Here is a 13,912-nt window from a genome sequence, read left to right as displayed (position 1 = left end):
ATAATGTACAACGAGGTTAAGGCTGCTATTGTTGAACGCTTTAATAGAACCTTAAAATCTAAGATTTGGAGATTTTTTACAGCAAAGAATACACATCGTTATGTGGACGTATTACAACGTTTTATAGAGGCGTACAACGATAGCTATCATCGATCTATAAAAATGACTCCAAATTCTGTAACGTCTGAAAATTCCCTAACCGTTTGGAAAAACTTGTATGCTGACATGGTAACGAAGAAGGTCAAGAAACCATCCTTTCGAGTGGGGGACCATGTCTGAGTTTCCAAGCTTAAAGGTGTCTTTACAAAGGGGTATCAGCAATAATTTACGGATGAAATATTTATAGTGACCAAAGTGTCTGTGAAAGAGGGGGTTTACATCTACCAGCTGGTTGATTATGATGGTGAGGGTGTGAGCGGTAATTTTTACACCGAAGAGTTACAGAAGGTCACCAATGAGCCCCAACGCTTTTATAGGATTGAGAAAATTCTTCAGAGTAAAGGTAACAGAAATAAAAAACAAAGTCTGGTAAAATGGACAGGGTGGCCTGAGAAATTTAACAGTTGAGTTAGCGCTTCATCTCTTAAGGATCTACAAAGCAAAGGCGCTCCCTGAGAAGATGGAAAGCAGTGGATTTTATATCACCTTACCCAGTAACGCTTCTCTCGATACATTCCCCAACAATAAAATATCAAATTATTGTGTTAAAATGGCCAAACCCGTTGATTTACAAGGATTGTGGGAAGCGGGTCTAATGGAGATTCAATACCCCATACCTGGGACACTGTGTCTAGAAGAGAGGCCAAATTTACCATCAAGCGTGAAGGTCCTACTGAACTGTTACACGCCGGTTTTCCTCCTGGATTTTACAGCAGTATACAAGCTTTGTTAGAGGCTATCAATAAAGGTCTCGCAAACATTGAACGCTATTCTGATATACAGTTGTTTCTGGATAAGGTGCAGAGAAAAGTATTTCTAAAATCGACGGATCTTACCACCGAGTTTATATGTACTGGGAAACTTTTTCGTGTTTTGGGAACCGTTCAACATGTAAAAAGTACTAAAGATTTGGACAAAACACGTGCTGATATTGATGGGGGCTTTTACAGTCTTATGATCTACAGTGATATAGTAGAATATCAAAGGGTCGGTGACTCCTACGCCTCCCCAATGAGTACAGCCCAGGTGAAAGGTGAAAATAATGGCATTGTTAATATACAATGGGCCTCATTAGGACCCAGACGGTAAGGGGTTTACGGCGGCGTAAACAGCGCCGACCCTTACCGCCTGATTCGAGGTCCCTTAGCGCCATGGAGGACTTAACACCTGCTTTTAGCAGGTGTTAAAATCCATGGCGCTAAGGGACCTTGTTGTTAATTACGCCACCGTAATTTACGGTGGCGTAATTAACGCCTTCCCCACTCCCATTATGCCCTATGGGGCAAAAATGGGAATTGGGAAGGGTAAATGGGGATTGGGGATTTACCGCCCCACTCACCTCGGAATGGGGCGGTAAGTCCGCCAACCACCATGGCGTAAACGTAGTTTACGCCATGGTGGTAAAGGTACGACCCAGGCGGTAACTTACCGCCTGGGTCGTAATGAGGCCCAATATATTAAACCTGATTATATACCAGTTTCTAAGAGTCATTTTGACACCATCAATATACAGATAAGGGATGATCAGGGGGAGTTGGTGTCATTTAAATACGGGAAGGTCCTAGTGAAACTACACCTCCGTCCTAGGAGAGAAAAAGACTATTAAAAACATGGGGCCTCATTACGACCCAGGCGGGGGACCATGGTGCTAAAAGCACCATGGTCCATGCCGGTAACTTACCGACTCCGCCATGGTGGATGGCGGAATTACCGCCCCATTCCAAGGTGAGTGGGGCGGTAATTCCCCATTCACCATTTGCCTTTCCCCATTCCCATTTTTGCCCCATAGGGCATAATGGGGATGGGGAAGGCGCTAATTACGGCACCGTAAATTACGGTGCCGTAATTAGCACCAAGGTCGCTTAGCGCCTTGGACTTTAACGCCTGCAAAAAGCAGGCGTTAAAGTGTGAATCTGGCGTTAAGGGTTTAACGGCGCTGCAGCCTTTTTACAGCGCTGTTAGCCCTTTAACGCCAGGGTCGTAATGAGGCCCATGGTATTTATGGAAAACTATGGGGAGCCGTACGTTTATAGGGATTATTACCGCCGACAAGCTGGTTATGGCAATCAACCTTACTTTCAAGGGGTGCCCGTTATGTATGGTGCGGGTTTCGGAAGTATTTTTAGAAGCCTCTTTCGAAGGGCTATGCCGTTTCTACGAAAGGGGATTGAATTAGCCAAACCACATGTGAAAACAGCAGCTACAAATATTGCTAAGGATGTGGTGTCTACGGCTACAACCTCCATCGCAAATCGTTTTAACCAACCACCGCAAGAGGGTTCTGGCCTGGTTTATGTGAAAAAAAACACAAACAAAAGAAAAAGGAAAACATCGCACAGATGGGGGCCTCCAGGGATGCATAAAAAACCAGGATCAGCAACGAAAACTGCTCAGAAGAGAAAAAGAACTCGCAAGAACAGATCGGCCAAGAAAAATAAAACTAGCCCCAGCATTAATATTTTCTAAAAGATGGCGTTTATCCATTGTGCGTCGGGGGAATGTGTCAAATCTGAACTCGATCTGTTTGCTGTACCCCCGACACAAACTAGCATCGAAAACAGCTTTTCATGGAAGTGGCTCCCCTTGCTGCACTATCTCCGCTAGCGCCTATAGAGTTTTACATATCAGGCTCAACAGAGATGTATCTGGATTTAAATGACACGTTACTTTACCTCACTTGTAAAATAACAAAGGCTGATGGATCAGCTATCCCAGCAACGGCTAAAGTTGCTACAATTGCTTACCCCGTGGCTACCCTCTTTAATCAGGTGGATATTACTCTAGGCGACCGTCTGATTACACAGAGCGACAACATGTACGCCTATAGGGCCTATATAGAAAGCATTTTGAACTACAGCAATGACGCTTTGGACACTCAACTTACAGCAGGGCTTTTCTATAAGGACACAGCAGGCCATATGGAGGATTATGCTCTAGATGGGGCTAATGCCGGTTTTATAAAAAGAGCGGCACATGCCACAGGGAGCAGAAATTTTGATTTACTAGGCCGTCTACACTCCGATCTATTTTTCCAGGAGAAACTAATGGTAAACGGCGTTGATCTGAAAATTAAACTTTCTAGAAATAAAGATGCTTTTTGCCTCAACAGCGATGATGCTGAAGCCTACAAGCTGATCATAGTATCAGCTAGTTTATTTATTGAAAGGGTGAATGTGTCACCCACGGTCAGATTAGCTCATGCTGATGCTCTACAAGTATCAAACTTAAAATATCCGGTGGAGCGGACATCTTTGAAAATGTTCAGTGTTCCAGCGGGTAGCCGTGTCGCCAGTCAAGATAACTTATTCCTTGGACAGTTACCGAAAATAATCATCATTGGTTTTGTGGACAACACAGCTTTTTCCGGGGCGTACGCCAGCAACCCTTTTAATTTTAAACATTACAACATCAACTACACAGCTCTTTTTAAAGACGGGTTTGTTATACCGTCTAAAGCCTACAGCCCCAGTTTTCAACAAAAAAATACAATTAGGGAGTATTTGGGACTTGTCTCCATCAGCGGTAAACACTTGCATGATAAAGGTTTTGTGATACCCCGGGACACTTATGATGGGGGATATACTCTGTTAGCTTTTGATTTGAGACCTGCTAATACATCAACCAGACATTATAATCTTATTAGAAATGGTAATCTACGCATAGAGATACGCTTTGCTGCAAATTTACCCGACACAGTGAATCTAATTATTATGGCTCTATTTGACTCGGTTATGGAACTCAACAATCAACGACAAGTATTGTACGACATGTAATGGATACTTACCAGATCAAACATTTTCTAAGTAAAGACAAACACGCTAAGAAAACATTCAAGGGTGTGTATTCATGTGATAGCCTTCCAAGAGACATAAGTAATGAGCGACCCATTAGTCTTGTGGCGAACACCGATCCCCAAGATCAGGAAGGCACCCATTGGATAGGTATGTTTATAAACAAGGATACAATAACTGTCTTTGACAGCCTGGGGTGTTTCCCAAGCCACCCCATATACAGAAGCGCAATCCTGGACTATGTGAAGAATATAGCCCCCGTCATACATTATAATAGAACACCTGTGCAACATCCTGAAGACATCACGTGTGGACAGCACTCCTGTTACTTTGTATCTAACATGTCTGAGAAACACTCTCTGATAAGGGTTATGCAGACCTATTCACTGGACCTCTGGCAAAATGATGTCATGGTTACTGCTTTTGTGAATAAGACAGCTTTCGGAGATCCCCTGTAAATGTTTTTGATCGTTGGCAAAAATGTACTCTTGTTACTAAACCTTAAAATTGTGTACACATATAAATACACACAATTTCTTTTTAATTGAAACAGTCTTTTTTGTCTTTTTTTTCATTTATTTAATATTTTATAAGCATGTTAGACATAATCGAAATGATTAGACATAACGCATTTGAAAGTATGAATAATATTTTTATTGTAATTATAACCTTTTTTTTACAGACTGGAAAGCTAATATTATTTTTAAAAAATATACATGTATATACATATTTTACAACGGTTAAAGAATTTGTTAAAAAAAAAGAGGTTACACGTTAAACCAAGAGGCGCGTTTAAAGGATTTCTTTTTTTTCTTTTTTTTATTGACATTTCAGATGATTCAATAGCTGATGTTAAGGGTTTGATCTCAGAGTCTTTTAAATTTTCCAACAGTTCGCAATGTCCCATATTTCCAATTAAGGTTGCGGGCAGGTTTACATCGGCAGCTGCTTGCATAAATAGGTCCCACCCTCAAGGTTTTGTGTGTCTTCCAAAAGCCTGAGGATTGGTAATGCTGCGAACTAAATCGTGAACATTTGATCCTTTAACAACTGTTCCTTTATCGACAAATTCTCCCTTGTTGTTCCATGTTGCCACATTTTTTTCACTTCCCATTTTGTTCAGCAAAAGTTCTGCATTTTTCCGATAATGGGGGTTAATAGTGTCCAAAACTTCCATTACAATAGTATCCGGGCAGAGGTTGATAGGGAGGGTTTAGAGCTAATTGCAGGGTCTTCGCGGGGCATGTACAACGTCAGTTTATTTTTCTCATTTTCGGCCTGTCTAAAGTATGTTAAGTATTTTTGTAGAATAGTTGAATAGAGCCCCACCTTATCATAGTCTGATAAATCATGCCATTTTAAAACCTCTTGCATTTCAGAGTCAAGCCTTAAAGTGGCTGATTTTCAGATATCTGCTTCTTCCCGCTTCGGAGTACTTATTCCCTCCAACTGGCGTTTGTCAACCAAATACATCTTTTGGGCATGCTCCATTAACCACCCCCTAAAAGCCTAGTAATCAGAGGCAATGCCAAACCTAGGAGCGCGCCTATAAAACCCCCAGATTGTTTTAAAAGCTTTCTTTTGGTTTTTATAGACGACCTCTTGTTACTCAGCTTTTTAAGGAGGGTTTTTTTCTTTTTTAAAGCGCCTAGCTGCCGGGTGGATAACGGAACGTTACCCTTTATAGTGTTGAAGGCAATCTCTGCTATAGCCGATACTAGATCATCAGAGGCTGAGCACAAAATGGCCTTTCGTTGTTGGGGTGGAGCTGTTACTAGCATTTTAAGAAGAGCAAAGTTCCTACGTATACGGGCCGTCATGGTAGCTGGTCGTCATCGCTAATGAGGAAAGATTGTTTTTCACCGGGGTTTTCTAGACGTCTTTTGTACGTAAACCACTGGTATATCCGGAGGGAAAACACCGGCCCTCAATCTGTAGTCTTCTAAAGTGTTTGTTTTTAGATCCACCAAGAGGTAACCGTAAGGTTTTAAGGTAGCGTCTTCAAAAGCATCCATAAAAAAACGGGTATTACCCGGGTACATTTGTCTCGCTAGGACGGTTAGTTGGTGTTTATCTCTAGGGTTTTTAAACAACACTATATAACTGGCGTTTAATGTTATCGAGCAGTTGCTCTTTTCGCGGTAGAATACATTTTGAACAATGTAACAAATGCTAAGGTTCCTGTGATGCGAGTATTGTGTGAAGGCTTTTTTGATTTCCGAGCTATGCCCTCCTTCCATCATAAGATTTGGTGGTAGCAAGCGGTCATCATTCAAAGAATTTGGTAAGCCCTCCACAAACTTCAGATGTGGTATTTTAGATGGCAATTCATTATACAAGGGCTGCCAGCAAGAAAAAAAACAGATCACATTTTCAGGAATCGTATTCATAACAGAGGGTGCATTTTCTAATAGCTGTTTAATAAAATAGCTTTTACCACAGCTAGAAGGTCCCGCTAACACGCATGAAAAAGGGTTTTTAACCGGGTATCCATCGTATACGATGTTCCCTTTTCAATAACCATAGGGTAATGTCTTGTAATTAGCAGTAATCACACGCTTATCAAATACTGCCCTCAAGATTTTTTGCAGCGTTTCACTGCTAATCTCCCATTGTTTCTTTTTTCGCACTATTGAAGGTTGTTGAACTGTGATATTTGTGGTTATATTGTTTAAAGAGTACTCCTGCACCAACTCCTTTAAACTGTCAAAATTAATTTTTAAACTGTTGCTAACATTTAAAGTGATACCCTTTACTTTCATACAGACAACACTGTTGGATGTCCTATAGGAATAGGTTTTGGGACCTGCAGAAACAAATTCTACAATGTGTTCGCCCGGAGCTAGTTCGCTTGTTAAATTACCTAGATAATCCCCCAGGGGCGGGTCCTCATCACCGGGTGAGCTGACAAAAATAACAGAGTCAGTATTGTGGTACAAACAACGTTCTTGGAGGGCATCCATGACTTTATAGAGCTCCAAACGGGCGTGGGCTGTTGTCAAACATGCAATAAAAATATTTATGTTGTTGGAGCACGTTGGGTACTCTTTGGCATACTTCCAACAAAGACGCGCTGTTTCCTCATCTATAAACTGCAAGCTTAAAATGTCATAACCCAGGTCAAAAAAATAAGCGGTCAACTCTTCAGGGTCCGTTATAATGGCTGTGTTTGGAAGGTTGGTTCTTTGCGCAAATTTACCCCATAAGGAATTTAAACACAGTTTAGCTAACTGGCGTCTAGAGGGATTGTTTTCACTAAACTGTATCCCTTGGTGTTTGTAATACTCGTCTATATACCATTGCCGGGATTCAGCATCCTTGCAACTCTCGGGGTAACGCGACGCTTCCTGTTTGTCTCGAAGAAAAAGACAAATGTATTTTGTGAACAGCTCTACTGTAGCTTTCCCAAAGTGCCATATTTCATAAATCCTACCAAGCCGGTATCCTTTCTGCAAGGCCACTTGTAGCTCAACAGTGCACCAGGTACCAGTAATAGATCGTTCCTCGTCACTGTGTGTGCATTTTTCAGTTTGTTTTGTAGTGGCACAAGTCATACATAGCGGGAACATTAGTTTTCCAGAAACTCTTTGAGGGAGCACTGGAAAATAAAGGTTTTTAGGTGGGTACACCTGACATTTAATCAGTCCAAAATATTGTTCAACATCTCCAAAATCTTCATAGATGATTTGGGGGTGCCCTAGAGGGTATGGTTTTGAATTGTTAACAAAGGGGTAGAGACTGGTGTAGTCCAAGTAATGTATCTTTTCACCAGGAGCTATCGCGTGGTAAAGTTTAACAGCATTAGTCCTTCCCCCAAAAAGAGCACCACGGGGTTCTAAGGGTTCTGGTAGATTTGTTTGTTTCAAAAAACTGTTTAGCCCCTCATCATTTTTTAGCGTATCTGTCCAGTCATGCTCCCAGAGTGTAATAACGCGCAAACCATTGTTTTCAAGAAAATTATTTTTTAAAAGTGTTCTTCTATGTAGATGGTCATTAGCACAGCCCATCATGGTGTTATAGTCATTTTCCTTATAGCAGCGGGGGCATCCATGAAAAAAACAATCATTAAATTCGTAGGCCAATTCTTTCCCATTTATACACGCATAACCATCTAAAAAATAGGGACCAATCTTTTTTTCCCCTCCACGCAGGGCATGCTGTATAGGTATACCATCTTGATGGGACACATACATCAACCACTGTATAGAAGGGGTAGAAAAGCGTTTTTGTTTTCCATGGTACAAGTCGATTGGCACAAGGGCTATTGTTTCAGGCTCTAGAAACAGTTGCTTGTATATATGCATACACATGCTAGCTAGCGTGATAAAATTGAATGGATCTACATACGTCACATATTTTAACTCCTCAGGAGTATCGGGTTTCAAAATGTGCTCCTTTTGGGTTAGCTCAATGATACCGTTTCTAAAAATGTTACAGGCTGTTCTCAAAATATTGACATCTTCGCGACAATACCTTTTTAGTTCCCTCTTAAAATCAAAAACATCTTTACGGGCCTCTGAGTACCATTTTAGAAATGCCTCCTTTTCTTCAGACATCATAAATTCTGAACCAAAACACTCCACAGGGGGAATGGGGCCCACATAGTTTTGATTCTGCCGGGTATTAAAAAAATGTGGAAAATAACCTTTCGACCATGGAAATCCAAAAGCTTTAGGCAGCTTACTTAAATTCATAGGCAAGAAATTCAAGCTGTCAATAAACCTAATTTTAAAGTCTATTATCTCTAGAAGTTTTAGCTTTGCACCTTGCATTATCAGTTTGACTGCTACTCGTTCTTTAATCATTTCATGTATCAAAAAGAAAGAATCATACCCTTGACTGTTGTGTGCCAAAAAGCTATACCCCCTAAATTTTTGATCCAAGAAATTAGTAATAAAGCGCTTAATGCAGTCTATACCATAAAAGGACCACGTCTTATCACCCGTCAAATGTTTGGCATAAACATAGTTTGGGATGTGTATGCCTGTCTCTTGCATACACTCTATATCAAACACAATATAATCCTCAGTTTTAGCCACATCTTTTGGAACGGCCATGTAACACAAATGGTCCTCCAATGAAACAACTTCAATTTTACATCTAGGACAAATCTTACCACGGCATTCATGATTAGCTTTTATAAAGTGACCGCATGAAACACAGTCCGTTTTCAAATAGCATTGGGCTAAACCCTGCGCTGCTTTCTCAATGTGTTTTTCAAGGCATTCTTCAGACCGGGCAAAGGTTTTACACTTGGGACATTTAAACCTCGATTCATCCATCACAAGACACCTGTCTCTTTGACACATGTGACAATGAAATCTACATTTGTGAGACATTCGATTGCTGTATATATGACAACAAAAAGGGCATAAATTCTGTACCCCTAGAAAACCTTGTAGATTTAAAATACCGTAATAGTGTTTCTCATGATGTAAAAGGTAGACAGTGTTTTAATTAAAAGTGTCACCCTGGGGAAAATATTTCCAAGTCCTGTCTTCATTATACAAAATTTTGATCGGCACCCCAAAGTAATCTTCAAATAGACACACTTCATTAAAACCAACCATGACGTCGGGGGTATACCCAGAGTCTGGTGGACCTCTAAAGCCTTTCTTTGTATGTAACCGTCAGTAACAGTTCTAGGCTCCAGCAGACCTATGGTACTGGAAGCCATACATATATTTAAGTCCCCATAGTTAAAATCCAAAAGCCAACGCTTCTTCTTAGCCACAATCATACTGTAGAGTGGTTTCTTTAAAGGCCTGTACACGCCTCCCTCTCTAGATCTAACAATCACAGTTACAATTCTTAAGGGTTCCGTTACAAGAAGCTCCGCCTTACTCTGTAGCAAACGGCCAATGTTTTCTAAAAACTCTAAAACATCAAACACTTGTCGGTGGGATCGTCTGGTAAAAAGAGGTCTGTTTAAAGTAGAACTGTCTAAACGGATCTGGACAAAGTCATTAGGACCAGCTGATTCCAAAATGTGGGAAACAAGCCTCTCAACCGATTCTGTTATCAGTAATAGTGCGTGACCTGTTGAGGTTATCCGATCTAGATACATAAAACGAAAAACTTCATAGTATTCAACACTTTTATATTTTGGTATATCATGATGGTATGTTCCCAAACTCTGTAAAAAAACAGTTTCTGTATCAGACGTGTCAGGTGTATTTGGAGAGTGAAGCTCTAAATCTTTCTTTGCGCTGCGGCTAATGATAGCTTTTGCTTTTTTTAAGCGTTTCAAAAACATTTTCCTCTGTCTCCTAGAGCGAAGCCATTTTAAACGCAAGGCCTCTGTACCTTTTACAGGGAAATGTGGAATGTCTACAGGTTGAGGGGGTGTATACACATCTTCCAAACCATGCCCTGTGGTGCTAGGGGGTGTCATTACGTCTACACCATTTGTGGACTTCCCAAGACCTAGCCCAGTCCTTAATGCGGTTATGGGGGTTGTCAACTGTTTTGGAGCAGCCCTAGCTTTATTTTTTAAAGACTGCTTTTTATAGTCTTGAGCCAATACATTGGTTTTAGATTTCATGTTGAACAAAAGGTGTTTGGCCTTACAAACACCTCTACGTGTATCAATTAAAGCTTTTTTAGTACACTTTTGCTTTAATCTATACCTCTGGCGTCCTAGATTTACTTTCTTATGTTAACCTGGTAAATGTTTTACTTTTTTACTATTTAATACATTTACCCCAAATAACCGCTTAGCAGCGCCACCCCTTTTATAACGGGAACCGTCACCCTGGCAGCTGGTGTGTTAACATGTTTAAAGGTATGTAGGGCAGACAATGGTTTATTATCAGTCTTGTGAAAATGGTTCACTGCACACACCCGTTTGTTTACACCATTTGGCCCTGTGCTTGAAAGATCTAGCGGTTTAGGGGGATCATTTAACCTACAAATAACAGAGGCATATACAAATTCTTCACAAGCTAATTTTATGTGGGAGTCTGAGTTAACTATAATAGGCTCTTTTATAGGGGGATTAACAATAGGCTCTTTTACAGGGGAGTCTATAGTTATTATAACAGTCACCTTCTTATTCACTCTCACTCACCCCTACTCTGATAGTCTCACTCTCGCGCCTTGAACGCACACTCGCACCCAAGTGCCACTTTTTCTCACCAACAAATACCTCACCTTGCACACTTCAGCAATCCTTCTACAGTCTTCTCTGCACTCTCCTTCCTCCACTTTCTCTTTCGGTCCTCCTTCTCCTCCCTTGACCTCATCCGAACAAACCAGACCGCCCTGTTTCAAATATGCCTTTTTTAATCCTCCTCTTTCCCCCTCCATTGGGTCACTTCTAGAGCTCGTTCCCTGGGCCAACTGCTGTCTTTCTTCCCCCCAGGGGTGGGATTACAGTTATGCAAAGACATGTAATGGGTGTTAAGTCCCGCCCACTTTTTAAACACAGGTCAGCCAGTATTCAGGAATGGTGGCCTACTCTCAACAAAGTCAATGTCCCAGTTTGTAATGGGCTGAAAATTGTGATAACCGCTTGGGTGTATGGACTGTTCCATGGCACCATTGCAGGTACATTAAATGTCTGTGGCATGTACAGCACTGGGATTGCCGCTTCGCTCTGCGTTCCTGTTGCAGGTAAAATGAGTGCCTGTGGTGCACAGATCGCTGAGATCGCCACCTCTAGGTGTACACCACTCCACAGTCCTGTTGAAGGTAGAATGCAGGTCTGTGTTGCACTGGAATTGTTACTTTGATGCGGGGAATGCTCTGCCGGTTCATCATTTCTCACTGTCTCTCTCCAGGTTGGGTTGCTCGTTCTTTCTTCCACCGCTTTGCCTTCTGGGAAAGGTATTGCTATGTGACAAAAAAAGACTGCCCGGTAGATTTTGCAATGCAGGTATAGGGGCAAGAAAAGGAGGAACTCATTTCAGACATACTGGCACATGTGGAAGGGACAGGGACTGGGCCCCTCCCAACTCTCACAGACCATCTATGAGGTAGGACTGGCCCTGGTGAAACCCTGGCAGGCCTCCCACCCCAGGCTGAGAGGGGTCAACATCCCCTCTTGACAGGGTCAGGTCCCTTACCCCATCACATAAGAAAATGCAATGAATGAAATAAAATATTTGGGAGAGTTGTGATTAAAGCACACATGTGGGGAGGCTGTTGAAACAGACAATATTTTATTTCTGAGAGGCCCTGAATGTACATGAGCAGCAGGCAGAGCAAAATCACAGCCATGTTTAGGAGATTGCGAAGCGAGAAGTGGGATTATTTAGTATATACAGGAAACCCACAAGGCAATGCAAGCAGGACATTAGCCTCTGCCCAGGGTGCTGGTGCTCCCAGTGACGTGTTAGACATCACCAAAGAAGGCATGTTTAGGTGCCTGAGACCCAGAACTGGGATCACATGGGTGCTAGACCCCGGATGAGGTCTTGTTGCATGTAATGGTAAGATCCGCTGTCAATAGTGGTCTGTATCATGTGGGTAGGCCGAGCAAATAGTGCAGGTCTCATAATCAGCTGCAAAACCAAGCCCTCCGAAGTGGCAACGGTGATCTGTTAGGAAGTTCATCATTAATGTAATATCTTACTGACTTTTCTGTATAAGCCTCATTGTGTAAAACCCTATAAAAACCCTGATGTTTTTGTGCTCGGCGGCCACATTTTTGGGACAGTGATACTCTGCCAGTTTCTCTATTTCTGCACAGCTGTCTGGCAATACATCCTGCTTCTAGCATTGCTGCCTGGGTCGCAGCTGCATGGGAATACATCCTGCCTCTAGCATTGCTGCCTGGGTCGCAGCTGCATGAAAATACATCCCGCATCTAGCATTGCTGCCTGGGTCGCAGCTGCACGGAAATACATCCTGCCTCTAGCTTTGCTGCCTGGGTCGCAGCTGCATGGGAATACACCCTGCCTCTAGCATTGTTGCCGAGGTGCAGCTGCAGCCTGCCTCTAGCATTGCTGCCTGGGTCGCAGCTGCATGGAAATACATCCCGCCTCTAGCATTGCTGCCTGGGTTGCAGCTGCATGGGAATACATCCCGCCTCTAGCATCGCTGCCTGGTTGCAGCTGCATGGAAATAAACCCTGCCTCTAACATTGCTGCCTGGGTCGCAGCTGCATGGGAATACATCCCGCCTCTAGCATCGCTGCCTGGGTCGCAGCTGCATGGAAATAAACCCTACCTCCAGCATTGCTGCGTGGGTCGCAGCTGTATGGAAATACATCCTGCCTCTAGGATCGCTGCCTCGGTCGCAGCTGCATGGAAATACATCCCGCCTCTAGCATCGCTGCCTGGGTCGCAGCTGCATGGAAATACATCCCGCCTCTAGTACCGCTGCCTGGGTCGCATCTGTATGGGAATACATCCTGCCTCTAGCATCGCTACCTGGGTTGCAGCTGCATGGGAATATATCCTGCCTCTAGCATCGCTGCCTGGGTCGCAGCTGCATGGGAATACATTCTGCCTCTAGCATCGCTGCCTGGGTCGCAGCTGCATGGGAATACATCCTGCCTCTAGCATTGCTGCCCAGGTCGCAGCTGCATCCCACCTCTAGCATTGCTGCCTGGGTCGCAGCTGCATGGAAATACGTCCCGCCTCTAGCATTGCTGCCTGGTTCGCAGCTGTATGGGAATACATCCCACCTCTAGCATCGCTGCCTGGGTCGCAACTGCATGGAAATACACCCTGCCTCTAGCATTGCTGCCTGGATCGCAGCTGCATGGAAATACATCCCTCCTCTAGTATCGCTGCCTGGGTCGCACCTGCATGGGAATACATCCTGCCTCTAGCATCGCTTCCTGGGTCGCAGCTGCATGGGAATATATCCTGCCTCTAGCATCGCTGCCTGGGTCGCAGCTGCATGGGAATATAATCTGCCTCTAGCATCGCTGCCTGCATCACAGCTGCATGGGTATACATCCCCCCTCTAGCATCGCTGCCTGGGTTGCAGCTGCATGGGAATACATCCCGCCT

The 13,912-nt window shown here is 43.1% G+C and overlaps 1 protein-coding gene across 1 annotated transcript; it reads left to right on the top strand.

Annotated features, from left to right (window-relative positions):
* Positions 1-2,798: 2,798 nt before the first annotated feature.
* LOC138520520 (uncharacterized protein F54H12.2-like) lies at positions 2,799-3,932 on the top strand. Its single transcript, XM_069632868.1, has one exon. The coding sequence runs from the start codon at positions 2,799-2,801 to the stop codon at positions 3,930-3,932; it is 1,134 nt and encodes a 377-aa protein (XP_069488969.1).
* Positions 3,933-13,912: the final 9,980 nt, after the last annotated feature.

Source organism: Ambystoma mexicanum, chromosome 13 (genome assembly GCF_040938575.1).
Source record: "Ambystoma mexicanum isolate Mex_15411 chromosome 13, UKY_AmexF1_1, whole genome shotgun sequence".
Lineage (NCBI taxonomy): Eukaryota > Metazoa > Chordata > Amphibia > Caudata > Ambystomatidae > Ambystoma > Ambystoma mexicanum.
Note: the sequence above shows the minus strand (reverse complement) of the source record. Positions and strands in the feature narration are given on the sequence as shown.